The sequence below is a fragment of the Stenella coeruleoalba genome (genome assembly GCF_951394435.1).
Source record: "Stenella coeruleoalba genome assembly, chromosome: 13".
In the NCBI taxonomy this organism is placed as follows: domain Eukaryota; kingdom Metazoa; phylum Chordata; class Mammalia; order Artiodactyla; family Delphinidae; genus Stenella; species Stenella coeruleoalba.
This window is the reverse complement of record NC_137159.1, coordinates 71,565,187-71,579,275: the sequence shown is the minus strand read 5'-3', so window position 1 is coordinate 71,579,275 and position 14,089 is coordinate 71,565,187. Positions and strand designations below refer to the sequence as shown.

Here is a 14,089-nt window from a genome sequence, read left to right as displayed (position 1 = left end):
TTCAATCCCTGGTCAGGGAACTGAGATCCCACATGTCATAGGGGAACTAAGCCTGTGCGCTCTAGAGCCTGAGTGCCACAACTAGAGAGCCCACGTGCTGCAACTCCTGAGCCTGTGCACTCTGGAGCCTGCATTCCACAACTAGAAAGCCCGTGAAGCGCAAGTACTGAGCCCGCGTGCTCTGGGGCCCCCACACCACGACTAGGAAGAAGCCCATGCACCGCAGTGAAGAGCCCACATGCTGCAACAAAAAAAAAAGATCCCGCGTGCTGCAACAAAGATCCCATGTGCCTCAACTAAGACCCAACGCAGCCAAATAAATAAATAAATAAAGACCTAAAAGAAAAAAAGTAAAGGGCTGCAAAAAACTATACGACTGCAAAATATAAAAGAGCAGTGGGGGAGGATTCATTAGCAACAGACAAACTAGGCTTCCAAGGATCTGTATAAGATGACATCACAAAACCTCATGGAAATATAATAACTCTTATTTGCAACTAATGGGAGAGCCTCAAAGTGTGAAATGAAAAACTGATAGAATTACCTCCCTGATAAATTGAGAGATTGGGATTGACATACACACGCTACTATATATAAAATAGATAACAATAAGAACCTGCTGTATAGCACAGGGAACTCTACTCAATACTCTGTAATGGCCTATATGAGAAAAGAATTTTAAGAAAAAGTGGATATATGTATATGTATAACTGATTCACTTTACTGTACACCTGAAGCTAACACAACAGGTGGATTGATACTTTCCTTCTTCTTACACCTCACATTCAACCACCTGTGGCTCTATCTTCAAAATAGATAATAGTGGTCCATAATCTGACCACTTCTTACCTCACCCACCACTGTCATTCTGATCCAAGCCACTGCCATCTTTTGCCTGGATTGCTGAACGAACCTCCTAACAGGTCTCTTTGCTCTGACCCCTGCCCCCCAACCTCCAGATTAATCTAGCAAGCCAGAGCTATCCTATTAAAACACAGCAGATCATGTCACTCCTTTGATCAAAACCCTTCAATGGGTCCTTCTCACTCTGAGCAAAAGCCAAATTTCTTACAATCAGCCCACAAGAACCTAAACGTCCTCCCCCATCTCCACAGATACCTCTCTGTCCTCATTTCCTCGTCCTCTTGCTCCTCCCTCGTTCCAGCCACACCGGCCTCTGTGCTGTTCCTCAAGCATTACGGGCATGCTCTTTGCATGTGCTGTTCCCTCTGCCTAGAATGATCTTCCAGGTAACCACATGGCTTCCTCCAGATAGTCATCACATCTTTCAAGTCTTGGCTCACATGTCACCATTTCAGAGAACCTTTATCTGAGTAACCTGTTTAAAATTGAAATCCCTCTGGATCCACCTCTCCCCACCCAGTACTCCCTTTCCCTAACCTGCTTTATTTTTCTAAGATACTACACACTTATTTGTTTTGTTTGTTTTCTGTCTTACCCTACTCAAATGTCAGCTCCAAGAGGGCAGGAATTTTTGTCCATTTTATAATCTTTTATGTCCCCTGTGCCTGACACATAATAGGTTTTCAACAAGTATTTACCGAATGTGATATGAAGATACACTCTGAGATAGTACATTGATATTAACTATAAGCAGTCAGAGAGAATGATGAAAACTTCCTGGGAAGTTCTTTCTGGCAGACAGGAAGAATGGGAAAGTAGGAAAAATGAGAGATCATGGCTACTACCAGGTCAAAGTTCCCAGAGGAATAATTAGCAGTAGGCTGGGCCACAAGACCCCCGACATTTGTGTTTAGGATGTGGAGACTGAGAGACAAAACATACATAATGAATAATGGTTATGAAAACTGTGTCCCACTACAGCTGGGAACCACCGTTCTAAATTACAGTGCAAGCAAGCAAACAAGAGAGCTTAGAAAGGAGGAGAAAGATCTGCGAAGATTCCAAAAAGTGAAGGACAAAAGGCAATTTGTGATGACTGCTACAAAGAGGGCTTGTTCAGATTATGTCATAAAGTCCCAGAATAGTCCTTGCCCATTCTGAGGAGACCAACGCCTCTGAACAATGCTATTCTCTGTGTGCCCAAAATTAAGAGCCAGAGTATCACATAATGGTTTTCAGTCTCACTGTGTTTAAGCTCAGTGAAAAGATGAGATTTTAACAGTAAATCCAGACAACTCAACTGCATGCATTTTCTGAAGGCTGCCTTTAATACTCAAGTCTTATCAGGGCGCTGGCAATTACTGGGTATCTTGTTTCGTAAGAGAATAGCCTTTTATCCGCTTGGCAAATATTTACTGAGTGCAAACTGTGTACCAGGTGGCACCATGAAGCCATACATATTTGTGGTTTCGTTTTTGGAAATTTAAATAATTCTTGAACAAGTTTTTGTGTCTTTTTTGATGCCTGTTAAGTTCTATGTCATCAGGTGTTAGGTTGCTTGTTTAAGAACAAAAAGGGCTATTTGTGTTATAAAATTGGCCTGTTTGTGTGATTCTAATGCCGCAGACCATCAGAAAGCAAAATATTTGACTATCAGAAAAGACACATTCTAGAACTTACAAAAGCAGCTCTGTTGATAAATGCAAGTGGATTTGCATTTATCAAAAAAACCACAATTTTTTATTTTTATTTTTGAATCTACGGTAAAATGTTATAAGCCTAAAGACAGCAAAGACCCCCCCCAACAGAAGACAAAAGTGCAGATTTTGGCCTCAGAAAGCAATTAGTTCAAGCTGATTTTTGCATCACCTTCTAGTCTGCCAGACTTGACCCTGATTCACTGACTCAACTATTAATGTGCTATTCAGAATATAGAATATTACGAAGAGATGTCATGAAACAGTAGTTTCTTCATGTTTACCCCGCACAGAACTTCGTTTTAACAATACTAATAAACAACATGTGTGTCACAATTTACAACCTCTGATCAATTCTCTAACAAATATAACTTTGACTCCTACTGTATAAATACATGGAGAATCTGAGGCTTTGGTGGTTAAGTAACTTACTGTAGAATTCAGAGCTACTAAATACCTAAATCTAGGTCTCTTGATTCAAGTCTCACACTTTGAAATGCCAGGCCACTTTAAATGACGCTTACACTGCAATCCTATTTGAGGTGAAACTCTGACAACAGCGTGTACAAACCTAACCTGGTCTTATGCTTGTTGAACTGAATTCTAGAGGAAAAAAAGTTCTAGTATAAATACTTGGAATGCCAAAGAGCCCAAAGCACTGAAAACCAACAGGGCCCTTATTCGCCTTTAACTCTTTTTTGTGTCTATGTAACATAATTGGTCCCTTTACATACCCTTCTACTTGGTCGCATATGCAATTAACAACTTGTATCTAACAGCTAATTTCAAATAGACTGTACCCTTCAGTGCTCTGTATCAGTACGCCCATTACCACAGTACTGACCTGGGGCAACAAGGGTTTCATATGCACATATGTTTTTTTCTTGGTATTACTAAGCAGACTGCTACACCTCTACTTTACCCAATGGAATGATTATACAACCCATATTTTCCAACTTGTTTATGACTACATAATACTATGCCCAAACTGCTGAGTCTAGGACACACTAATTCTATAGCACTGCCTGACTCTGATTTCGTGGTGGTTAACAGATGACCACTGGACACAGGGATCCCAGTAGCAGGTCCTCCCAGTACCTTGAAATGTAACTTGACCAGCCTGGATTCATTTAAAGAATGAATTAGTTAATTCTCTTTACTCTCTTCTCACCTATATCTTGGAATTTAATGATGATTGTTCTAACTTTGTGATCTGAAGTAACAGCAACTCCAAGTTAGTGAGAAGTGGCTAAGAGCACCAGCTTTGGAGTCAGATGCTGACTCAGGTTTTAACTCCATCACTTACTAACCCAGACATACACCCAAAATGTTTAGTCCATCACTTAGGACACAGCAAATGCTTGGTAAATGTTAACTGTAATTTCTAGTAGCTATGTGTTAGACACTGAACTGGTGTTTCATAAATCCCTTAAGTCTCATCTGTAATACAGGTATTACTATCCTCATTATACAGGTGAGGCTGAGGCTCCTAGAGGTGAGCTCATAGAGTCACGATCCAAAGCAGCCCTCCCACTACACTCCCCATTCCACTCATTTTATCACTCTTTGATTTTATCACTCTAAGTGATTCTGCCTTTGACAACAGCATTAAGACATTTCTCTTAAGCACATCTTTCATAATTTGTTGTTCTCGTTTAAAATAAAGTTTTAAAAGCGATTATGAAGATAATTTACTCAATTTAAAAATGGGCAAAGGGGACTTCCCTGGTGGTGCAGTGGTTAAGAATCCACCTGCCAATGCAGGGGACACGGGCTCGAGCCCTGGTCCGGGAAGATCCCACATGCCGTGGAGCAACTAAGCCCACGCGCCACAACTACTGAGCCTGCGCTCTAGAGCCCACGAGCCACAACTACTAAAGCCCGCACGCCGAGAGCGCATTCTCTGCAACAAGAGAAGCCACCACAATGAGAAGCCTGCACACTGCAACGAGTAGCCCCCACTTGCCGCAACTAGAGAAAGCCCGTGCACGGCAACGAAGACTCAATGCAGCCAAAAATAAATAAATAGATAGATAAATAAATAAATAATGGGCAAAGCATCTGAACACACATTTCTCCAAAGAAGACACACTCATGGCCAACGAGCACATGAAAAGATGCTCAACATCATTAGTCATTGAGGAGGTGCAATTCAAAACCATGAGATGTCACTTCATACCTACAAGGAAGGCTTTAATAAGACGCCAAATAATAACAAGCGTCAATGAAAATGTGGAGAAACAGAAACCCTTGTACACTGCTGGTGGGAATATAAAATGGTACAGCCACTTTGGAAAACAGTCTGGCAGTTCCCCCAAAAGTCAAACCATTTGACCCAGCAATTTCACTCCTAGGTATATACCCAAGAAAGATGATGATGTATGTCCATGCAAAAACTTGTACGCAAATGTACACAGCAGCACTATTCATAATAGCCAAAAAGTAAAAACCCAAATGCCCATCAATTAACATGGATAAATAAAATGTGGTATATCTAAACAATGGAATATTATTTGGCCACAAAAAGCAATGCAGTACCGCTATGTGCTACAGCATTATGTACCTTGAAAAGATTATGCTAAGTGAAATAAGCCAATCACAAAAACCCCACACACTTTATGGTTCCATTTATATGTGTCCAGAGTAGGCAAATATATGGAGCCAGAACACAGATTAGCTGTGGCTGCAGGGCAGGCAGGGTACACAGGAAGATGCGAGGGTGATAACTAATGGGTTCCGGGTTTCCTTTTGAGGTGATGAAAATGTCCTATAATTGACTGTGGTAATGGTTGCATAACTCTGTGAATATACCACTGAATTGGTATAGTTGGGGGAACTGTATGGAATGTAAATTATATCTCAATAGAGCTGTTACCAAAAAAGTGATTATGTTCAGCTTTATCCTTCTAGATGTTATTCTTAGAGAGTCTTATCCTTGTTTGTTAATTTCAGTCCCTGCCTCCTCATCCCTTCTGATTTTTCTTCTTGCCTTTTCATTGGCTCAAGTGGTGGCTGTACTGCAGGAACTTCCTGATTATGAAAATGGTGGCAATATTAGCACCTAGTGTAGAGGTTAAGAGCAAGGACTCTGGAGTCGGACCACTTGGGTTTGAACCCAGCTCTACCACTGACAATCTGTGTAACCTTGAACAAGTTACTTAACTTCTCTGTGTTTTCATTTCCATGCCTGTAAAAAGAAAATAGTAATGAGGTAATACATTTGAGGCCTTAGAAAGGTGCCTAGACTAATAAGTACTCAATAAAGAGCACTGGGACTTCCCTGGTGGTCCAGTGGTAAAGAATCCGCCTTACAATGCAGGGGATGAGGGTTCAGCCCCTGATCAGGGAACTAAGATCTCACATGCCACGGGGCACCTAAGCCCACGCGCCGCAACTACTGAGCTCACGCACCTCAACTAGAGAGCCTGTGTACCGCAAACTACAGAGCCATTGTGCTCTGGAGCCCACGCGTCCTGGAGCCTGCACACCACAACTAGAGAGAAAAAAAACCTGCACCCCACAACTAGAGAGAAGCCTGCACGCCACAACGAAAGGTCCCGCATGCCTCAACGAATATTCTGCATGCCGCAGCTAAGGCCTGACACAGCCAAAAATAAATTAAATAAATAAACAAAAAATAAATCTTAAAAAAAATAAAGAGCACTTTTCCTCTTTTCTTTTTACTGGTATGGGCAATGGTTATATAGCTAGAACTTCATTATTTTATAAAAATGGTAGCAATATTAGCACAACAATCTCTTTATTTTCCCAGAACCTTTGTTTTGTCTTCATGGGTTCCTTTCACTACCCAACCCTGAACTGCTGATACCCTCAAAGGTCTTATTTTCTCCCTGAATCATCTCATTTACTTTCAGTGGCTCAAAAACTATCCATAGGCATTCATGCCACCAGCTGATGTATATCCGATGCTGTATATCTTAATTATATCTCACTACCAGCTGGACAATTCTATCTGGATGTCCCACAGGTACTGTGCAGTCAAAACTAAACTCATCTTCCCCCAACTCCGATTCTTTACTGTAGCTGGTGGCACCATGATTCCGCCCTGTCACCAAGATACAAACTTGGAAGTCAAACTGACCTTCCACCTGACCACGCATCCCATCAACCCCCAACTCCTGCCAAGGTTCCCTCAGAAACAAGCCTTAACTCAGTTTCATGACTTTTTCTCCACCTTGGCTTCATATCAGAATCACCTGAGGAGTTCTTAAAACTCCCCACACCCAGGCCCCACCACAGGCCATTTAAATCGGGACTCAGGCATCAATAGCTTGTTAAAGGTCCCCAGGTGATTCCAATGAGCAGCCAAGCTAGGAATCTCTGGTTTAGCCCTCCGTCTGCTCTCAAGCGTCAGCATTCAGTGTCGCTGGCTTTCCACTTCCACTCCAGCAATAATGAACTTCTTATAAACGCACCTCTCCTCCTCCGCCTGGCTGCTGCTTGTCTCCATCACACTCCCCACCATCCCACCCTCCAACCTGGCTTACTCCTACTTATCTTATGACTCTGGCATTTGCCTCCTCCAGGAAGTCCTCTCTAATTCACCAATCTACGGTTGAGTTAGGTATTCCTCCTCTGTACTCTCTTGGTGCCCAGTAATATCTATCAGTGTGCTCAGCAGGCTGTTTTATACTTATCTGCGTACGTGCCTGATTCCCTCACAGAGTTAGGCACTACCTGAGGCCAGGACCACCTGGCACTCATTTTCATATTCTCAGCACCTAGTACTCTGCATTTGCTTATGCAAATACTCAACATATGTTAGTTGAATGACTTTCCAGAGATGAGGAAAGATTTTGGAAAGAGACTGTTGATGTCAGACATTGATGGATGGGTTGGATTTTGATCCATGTTTTTTTTCACTCAAGGTGAAACCACCAACATGATTATTTAACTGTAAAACTCTGCTTAACTCTGGTACCCCCCAAGCAACCACTTCAGTTTCTTTCACTGCATACAGACTCTTACTTTGTAGTATAAATATCTTAGTCTACGTTTGCAGTGAGTATTGTAAATTCCTTCCAATCTTTTTGGAGAAAAAGTCAGAATAAAAATTATAAATAACATAGTAGTCTATTACTATCCTAGATTATATTTTCTTTTACTTTCAAATCAAAATTTCTTTTGCTTTTGAGATACATATGCTTATCTTGGATCAAACTATCTCAATCTTTACCACTTAAAATTTTCTTTTGTCCCCCTACTATAAAACAATTTGCTGGTCTGGACCCAGAGACTATGTTACGGAAAAAGAGACATTCCAAAGAAATTCAACCAGGACTATATATAAACAATTAGTTTTAAAGGATGCTTCAAAAGAAATACACAATACAAGTAATGTAGTTTGTGTCTTTTTAATAAACACACTTGCATAGTTATATTACAATTTTGTAAAAATAAAAACGGATGACCTCATGCCAAGCGTTTCCAGCATTTGCACAAATCTCAAGACCTTTAATACTATAATTTTCAAGACGCACAAAATAAAAATTTAAGGCAAAAAAACAGCACTTTGCAACAATTTAATAATTTATTACATTACAGTAGCATCACAGCAGCATCCAATAATGCCACTTCACGCAAAAGTCTCTCAGTATTTCCATTATAGATTCTATTTACAAGAATTTATAACCTGGTAAAATTCATCCTAAGAAAATTTGGCAAATAAAGCTTTGGACTGAAATTGGCATTTCTTTCTCTACTTTTCCTCCCCCCAGTTCCTTTATTTTAAACTATCAGTATTCATATTATATTTTAAAACACTAAAATAGCAGTTACATTGTTTTAATAGTTGTATTATTTTTAAATGATTCCTTAGGATAAAGTTTTAGAGGAAACTATACAACAGGTAGGGTGGATTTAGATTTTCAAGTGTTCTAAAAAAATCAGCTTTGGTCTTAGAACTGATTTTTTCATTGCTGAAAAACCTATCAGGTTTAATCATATACCTTAAAAATGATCAGCACATATTGCAATTTTTAAATAAATTTTCATTCTTTACCTCCTACAGGGTTCAGATTTGTTCATTCTAAAATTTTATGTTCCTGATAAACTCCTTCCAATGTTGCTTTCTATGTTGCTTTCTAAGTAAATGGAAAGCTGCCTCTTATACTGAATGAGAACAAATACGTGGCTGAATACGAGGTATTGCAAAGGACTGCATGCTCTTTTAAGGACAAGTTATTATTATATGTCATACCATTTCCTTTACTTTTAGTTTCTTCTCAAATATATGACAAAATACCTAAACAAAGAGGGGTATTTTTGTAAATACAGTAAATTTATTTCCCAGACACTTAGCTTAAATATGCCATTATGTGATTTAGTCCATAGGTACCTGATGAATATATTACTTGCAAACTGATTTACAGACACTAAGCTCTACTGAATGTCATTCTTAATAAACTATATTTATCAGTGTAAAAGTGAAGCAATTTGAGCTACAAAAATACTTTTGAAATAATTTATCAGTGTATTAAATAAACCCAAATTCAAAATTATAAGGAGAAAATGTTACACCAAATCATGTGACTAATTAAGTGGTCTAATTTCTAACCTCAGGGTTTAAAATGGATTTAAAGTAACTGCCCTTAATTTGAACCCAAATAACGGTTGCAAAAGCAAAAAGTTCAGAAAATAAAAGGCAAGACCAAGTAAACTGTACAATTTAGAAGATCAGTTGAATTCACAAGGACTCAGTCTTTACACTCTACCCTTCAGTGACTGCAGGCAAATCTGTTATGCCACCTGTAAAATGGTATTATTGCTTTCCTATATGTCATGTTTTATAAAAGTATCATGGTAGGGCTTCCCTGGTGGCGCAGTGGTTGAGAGTCTGCCTGCCGATTCAGGGGACACGGGTTCGTGCCCTGGTCCGGGAAGATCCCACATGCCGCGGGGCGGCTGGGCCTGTGAGCCATGGCTGCTGAGCCTGCGCGTCCGGAGCCTGTGCTCCTCAACGGGAGAGGCCACAACAGTGAGAGGCCCGCGTACCGCAAAAAAAACCAAAAAAACAAAGTATCATGATGATGCCAAATGCTAAAAGTTGAGGTGGTCTAATAGCTAGAAATCCCTGCCTCAGGGAGCACACACACATATCACCATACATCCCAATGATGTGAAGTATTTTGGAACACAGACATTTGAACCTTGTGACGTTCTAACTAAACTGTTGATTCTTTCTCAAGTGTTGCGAAGTTATGATTTAGGCAATGTATGACTAAAATCATTCATTTATAATGAATAGGCTCATTTACACAAATATTGCACAAGATATGCCTCTAACTTAAAACTCAGATATATAAAAACATATTTCACTCTTCTTAAAGAACTGTGTGAGGAAATAAGACTCTGTGATTGTATGTACACTTTTCCTGATAATACTTGGACATTCATAAACAGTAGATTGCACTGCAGTTTGTAAACATTTTAAATTGCATAAACTTCTCATTGATTTTCAAATATAGTTTAATACTGTCCACTAAAACTCCCTTTTGTTTCAGCTAAGTACTCTCACGTTTATTAGTTTATAATAATGTTTATTATCTTTAAAAGTTTTCCATTCAAGGAAAAGAAGTAAAATCCTATGCCAAAGTAGCCAATGTGGTTGAATAATAGATAGTAGCCAGAGAATTCTGAATGGTAAAATCAACCCTCTAGCCACAAAGCAGCTTCATGGACATAGAGGAATGCCAGCTCTCACACGTTTCCTTCACTGAATTCATTCTCAACTGGACAGAGACTGTCTGCCTGCTTCATGGGCATTTAAATTCTTCAAGGATTCCTTATGTTCTTTACTAAATACATTAAGAAGAGTGTCAACCAGTGTCCCTTTGTGACCTGGGACAAGCAGTCACCTAATTAAAATAGATAACATGAATTCTGACTTCAAAATGTACAGATATAAATGCTCTAAGGAAGGGAAGGTTTCATATCTCATGGTCAACGAAGGGAGCCTTTCATTCCTCAAAAATAATCCATTTTTAGCTCATTAGTAAAGAAGTAACAACTGACCGCTGCAGCACATGAAGCTTCTTCATGAGCCCAGACCACAGAGATCCCAAGGGAACTCCCATGCACAGGACTCATTCTTGGGCAGCCGGAACAGATAAAACATACCCTGCTCTGCACATATGGCTGGGGCAGGCCACTTTCCTCTTCTGTGAGATAATAAAAGCTCCCTCAAAGTGTTATTGCTCCCACCCCAAAATACACAGAAAATAGAGAAAAGGATATTTCCACTTCTTGGCCTTTAAACAAATTTAAATATTGGTACTCATAGTGGCATATTAGAAAGTAATAAACAGTGCACATTAAGGGACAAATCACATACTGAACCAATTAAGAGCTCACTGTGATTAAGATTAGATCAAATATAATAGCAAAACATAAGCAATTCTGAATTCTGTAATGAATATACATGTTGCAATAACATTAGAAAAGCATGGCAGCCCATTCCAAACCAGCGAGAAAAGTCTGTGCAAATAGTGGGTCTTTGTGTGTTTGAACTCCCACCATGTAAGGGCAAACTCAACATGCATGCTAATGACCTACAATTACCAAATTAAAAAAGAAGAAAAATGCTCAAGGATGCCAGAGTGAACAGCAGGGAAAGCCACACAAAGACCCACTATCCTTTAACTTGTTACAAGTAAATTTTAACTGTAAATTAGAAACACGAAGAAATAATCACAAGTGGCTCTAACATTCGAACGAAGTTAACGAATTGTGTAGGAGATATTTGATCAGGGCTGCCTGCCCTGCCTCCACGCTAGAGTCAAACTTGGATAGTGGGTCTCTGGGGTGCTTTCACACTGGAAGACAACATTGGGTCCTATAAAAAGAAAAATGAGGAATAAAATGAACATAAAGCAAATCAAGTGGGTGAGAAAAAATTCTACCGATTACACGCAACATCAACAAATTTGAACTATTAAAATTCTCAACCTTTAGAAAATATCCTAACTACATAATCAAATGCAAGTGATAATTTATAAGGGCTACAGAAACACAAATGATAGTCTAAAACTTAACCAGTTTTCACTGACTCATACACTCCTGGCTGTTCTTCCTTTAGAACAGCTTCTATCTGTTCTTTGTATTCCTTATTATATACGACTTAATTGGAAAAAAGTTCCGCCACTGAAAAACAAGATAAACAACAACAAAACCTTTGGAAAACTATCACTTTACATTGTAGACACTATAAAAGCCAAATGTACTGACAAACCAGAATGCCTCCAGGGATCACTTAGTCCAAGATCTTCCAGACCCAGTAGGTTTGAAAAGTACCTTCCTCTCTCAGGTCCAGGAAAGACACCTCAGGTATTTCTAATTAATCAGATAAACTGGCAAGCACTGAAAACTGCCAAACCATCAGCAGAGTTTAAAAATGGTCATTCATTTAGGTAATCCAAGTTGTTATAATTTTCTTTACTACCTCTCCTGAAACCCTGAGATACTTTTAGGAATATTCAAACCATAAAAAACTGGACTCCACCTCCAAATTGGGAAATTCAGTTGCTTTATCTAAAGAAAAGTCTTCTCCCAAAATCAGAACGATCTTATAAGCTCTGAAGCGAAAATAATGCACTAATATTTTAAAATTATAGATATAGTACAAAGTAAATTCACAATACTTGTGCTGAATCATAAACACATCTCAGCTTTTTACCATTTACATGTTCTTAGAAGCTAAGTTAAAACGAAAGGCTAAAGCTTTTAGATAATTTCACAAGAATGATAAAAATATAAATCATGATATATTTTATTTAAGAAGACAAAAAAATCAAAAGGGTGGGGAAAAGTGACATCTATTTTATAAAAGTAAAAAATATTTCCAAGTACTGTTTATTCTCTAATTATTAATGCTATGTTTATTCTCAAATATAAGAAGGGCTAGGTAACTACCAAGAGATAATTTTATGTAATACCGAATCTCATACATTGGGATCTGGACGCTTGCTGTAAAAGTAGTGAAATAGATCTTAATTCATATATCTCTTGCAGTATGAGTTATCTACCTAAAAAAATCACCTAATGAGTTTTGCAAGCACTTTATTTATAAAATAAATTTTATAATTTTCTTTTAAATTTTCTAAGCTGGATGATATGTAAAAAGGTGGGAAATAAATGAGAAGGTTGCAAAATTAATAGCACCTGTACACTAAAAGGGTCATTTTGAATAGGTGAATAGGGTAATTGCCAGCTACTCTTTGTTAAGCTGAAAAAGGCTGGTGTAAAGGGAAGTTGCAGTATAGACTGTTATCATACCAAAGAACCCATGAGGGAATTAGAACTTTTTTCAGATAAAATCTAATAGTAGGGTCTGAAGCTAGGAAGAAAGTATTTGAAAAAAAGCAGTATAACTTCTTAACTTGTGAAAGTTTCCTGTTATATTTTCTTACTTTAAACGTTAATATAACATTTGCTAAGAGTGCTAAGTTTAAGATCTGATTCAGAGCAGTAATGAATGCCATGTTGCACATTAAAGCTTATGCACTAGTTAAGAAGTAAATAATTTGATATTACTCACACTGCTGACTTGGATCCGTATCTGTTGTCATCTTAACATAATTTGAAGGAAAGAGACCAGTCACCCCATTGATTTCTCCTTGCCACCAGTCAGGATCATCTTTGTTCAAAACATTAATAAGTTGCCCCTTGGAGAAATTTAGCTCATCCTCATTATTTGCTATATAGTCATACATGGCGATCACCTGACACACTACCAGAAAAAGAACAACGAAGTAACAAATTAAACAAAATAATTATTCCTACAAGGATCATATGTTAAAATTCAGCTAAAATTTCCCTTTAGCTGTTTTCTCCCACCCTCCTTCCCCCATTCCCTGTTTTACAAAAACAAGAATTTCCCAAATGCAGTTAGAAATCCAAGCAGCTGGTTTGCTTTAAAGTATGATGGTATAGCAATTAAAATATGTCAATGAGTGAGGTAGTTCAAGTATCACCGAACAGCTGGCTGTTTCTACACAGAACTTTTTAGAAAGGAAGTTCTCATTGCAATATTACTTTTAGGCAGAGGTAAGGAAAGAACAAATTTTAAAATATTTTTCAAAGAATCAGCTAATCTAAGAAGTGCTAAGTTGTAACAAAACTTCTCTAAGATGAAATAAAAGTAAACCCATTTCCATACCAGGATGAAAGGCAGGTGTAGTTCTTTCACTGCTTGGACCCAAAAGTTTAACATGGCTGGCAGGGAACCATCCCTTCTGTCGCTTTTTTCCTCTGGCCTATAAAATTAGCAAAAAGAATATAAAAGATGAGACTAAAGACAATTATTGAGACATAAACTAAAAATAAGAAAAACCCTGGCTGTGTAGTAAAGAATTTAAACTTGCCCAAAGAGAGGTCTGGTCTTTGCCTTTGGCTCCTGGAAGGTAATGAGGTAATCTCTAAACCTCTGGAAGGTCTTGACTGTTAAGAGTGTCTCACTTTACGTGGGGGCCTTAGCCAAGCCAGATAGCCTAACCATGTGATTTATGGTG

The 14,089-nt window shown here is 38.6% G+C and overlaps 1 protein-coding gene across 14 annotated transcripts in view; it reads right to left on the bottom strand.

The window, feature by feature from the left end:
• ITSN2 (intersectin 2) overlaps nt 1-14,089 on the bottom strand; it is a 159,217-nt gene that overhangs the window by 27,603 nt on the left and 117,525 nt on the right. For 13 of the 14 annotated variants that reach the window (XR_013831102.1, XM_079941152.1, XM_079941154.1 and 10 more), the window contains 2 exons: nt 13,738-13,834; nt 13,117-13,308 (listed from right to left, as the gene is read on the bottom strand). Coding sequence is in view for 13 of the 14 variants with exons in the window: in XM_079941152.1 (XP_079797278.1) it covers nt 13,117-13,308; nt 13,738-13,834 (289 nt within the window). In the remaining variant the exon portion in view is untranslated. Of the gene's footprint in view, nt 1-7,950; nt 11,416-13,116; nt 13,309-13,737; nt 13,835-14,089 lie in introns of those variants that run through there. The other variant, XM_079941150.1, reaches the window with a different exon arrangement.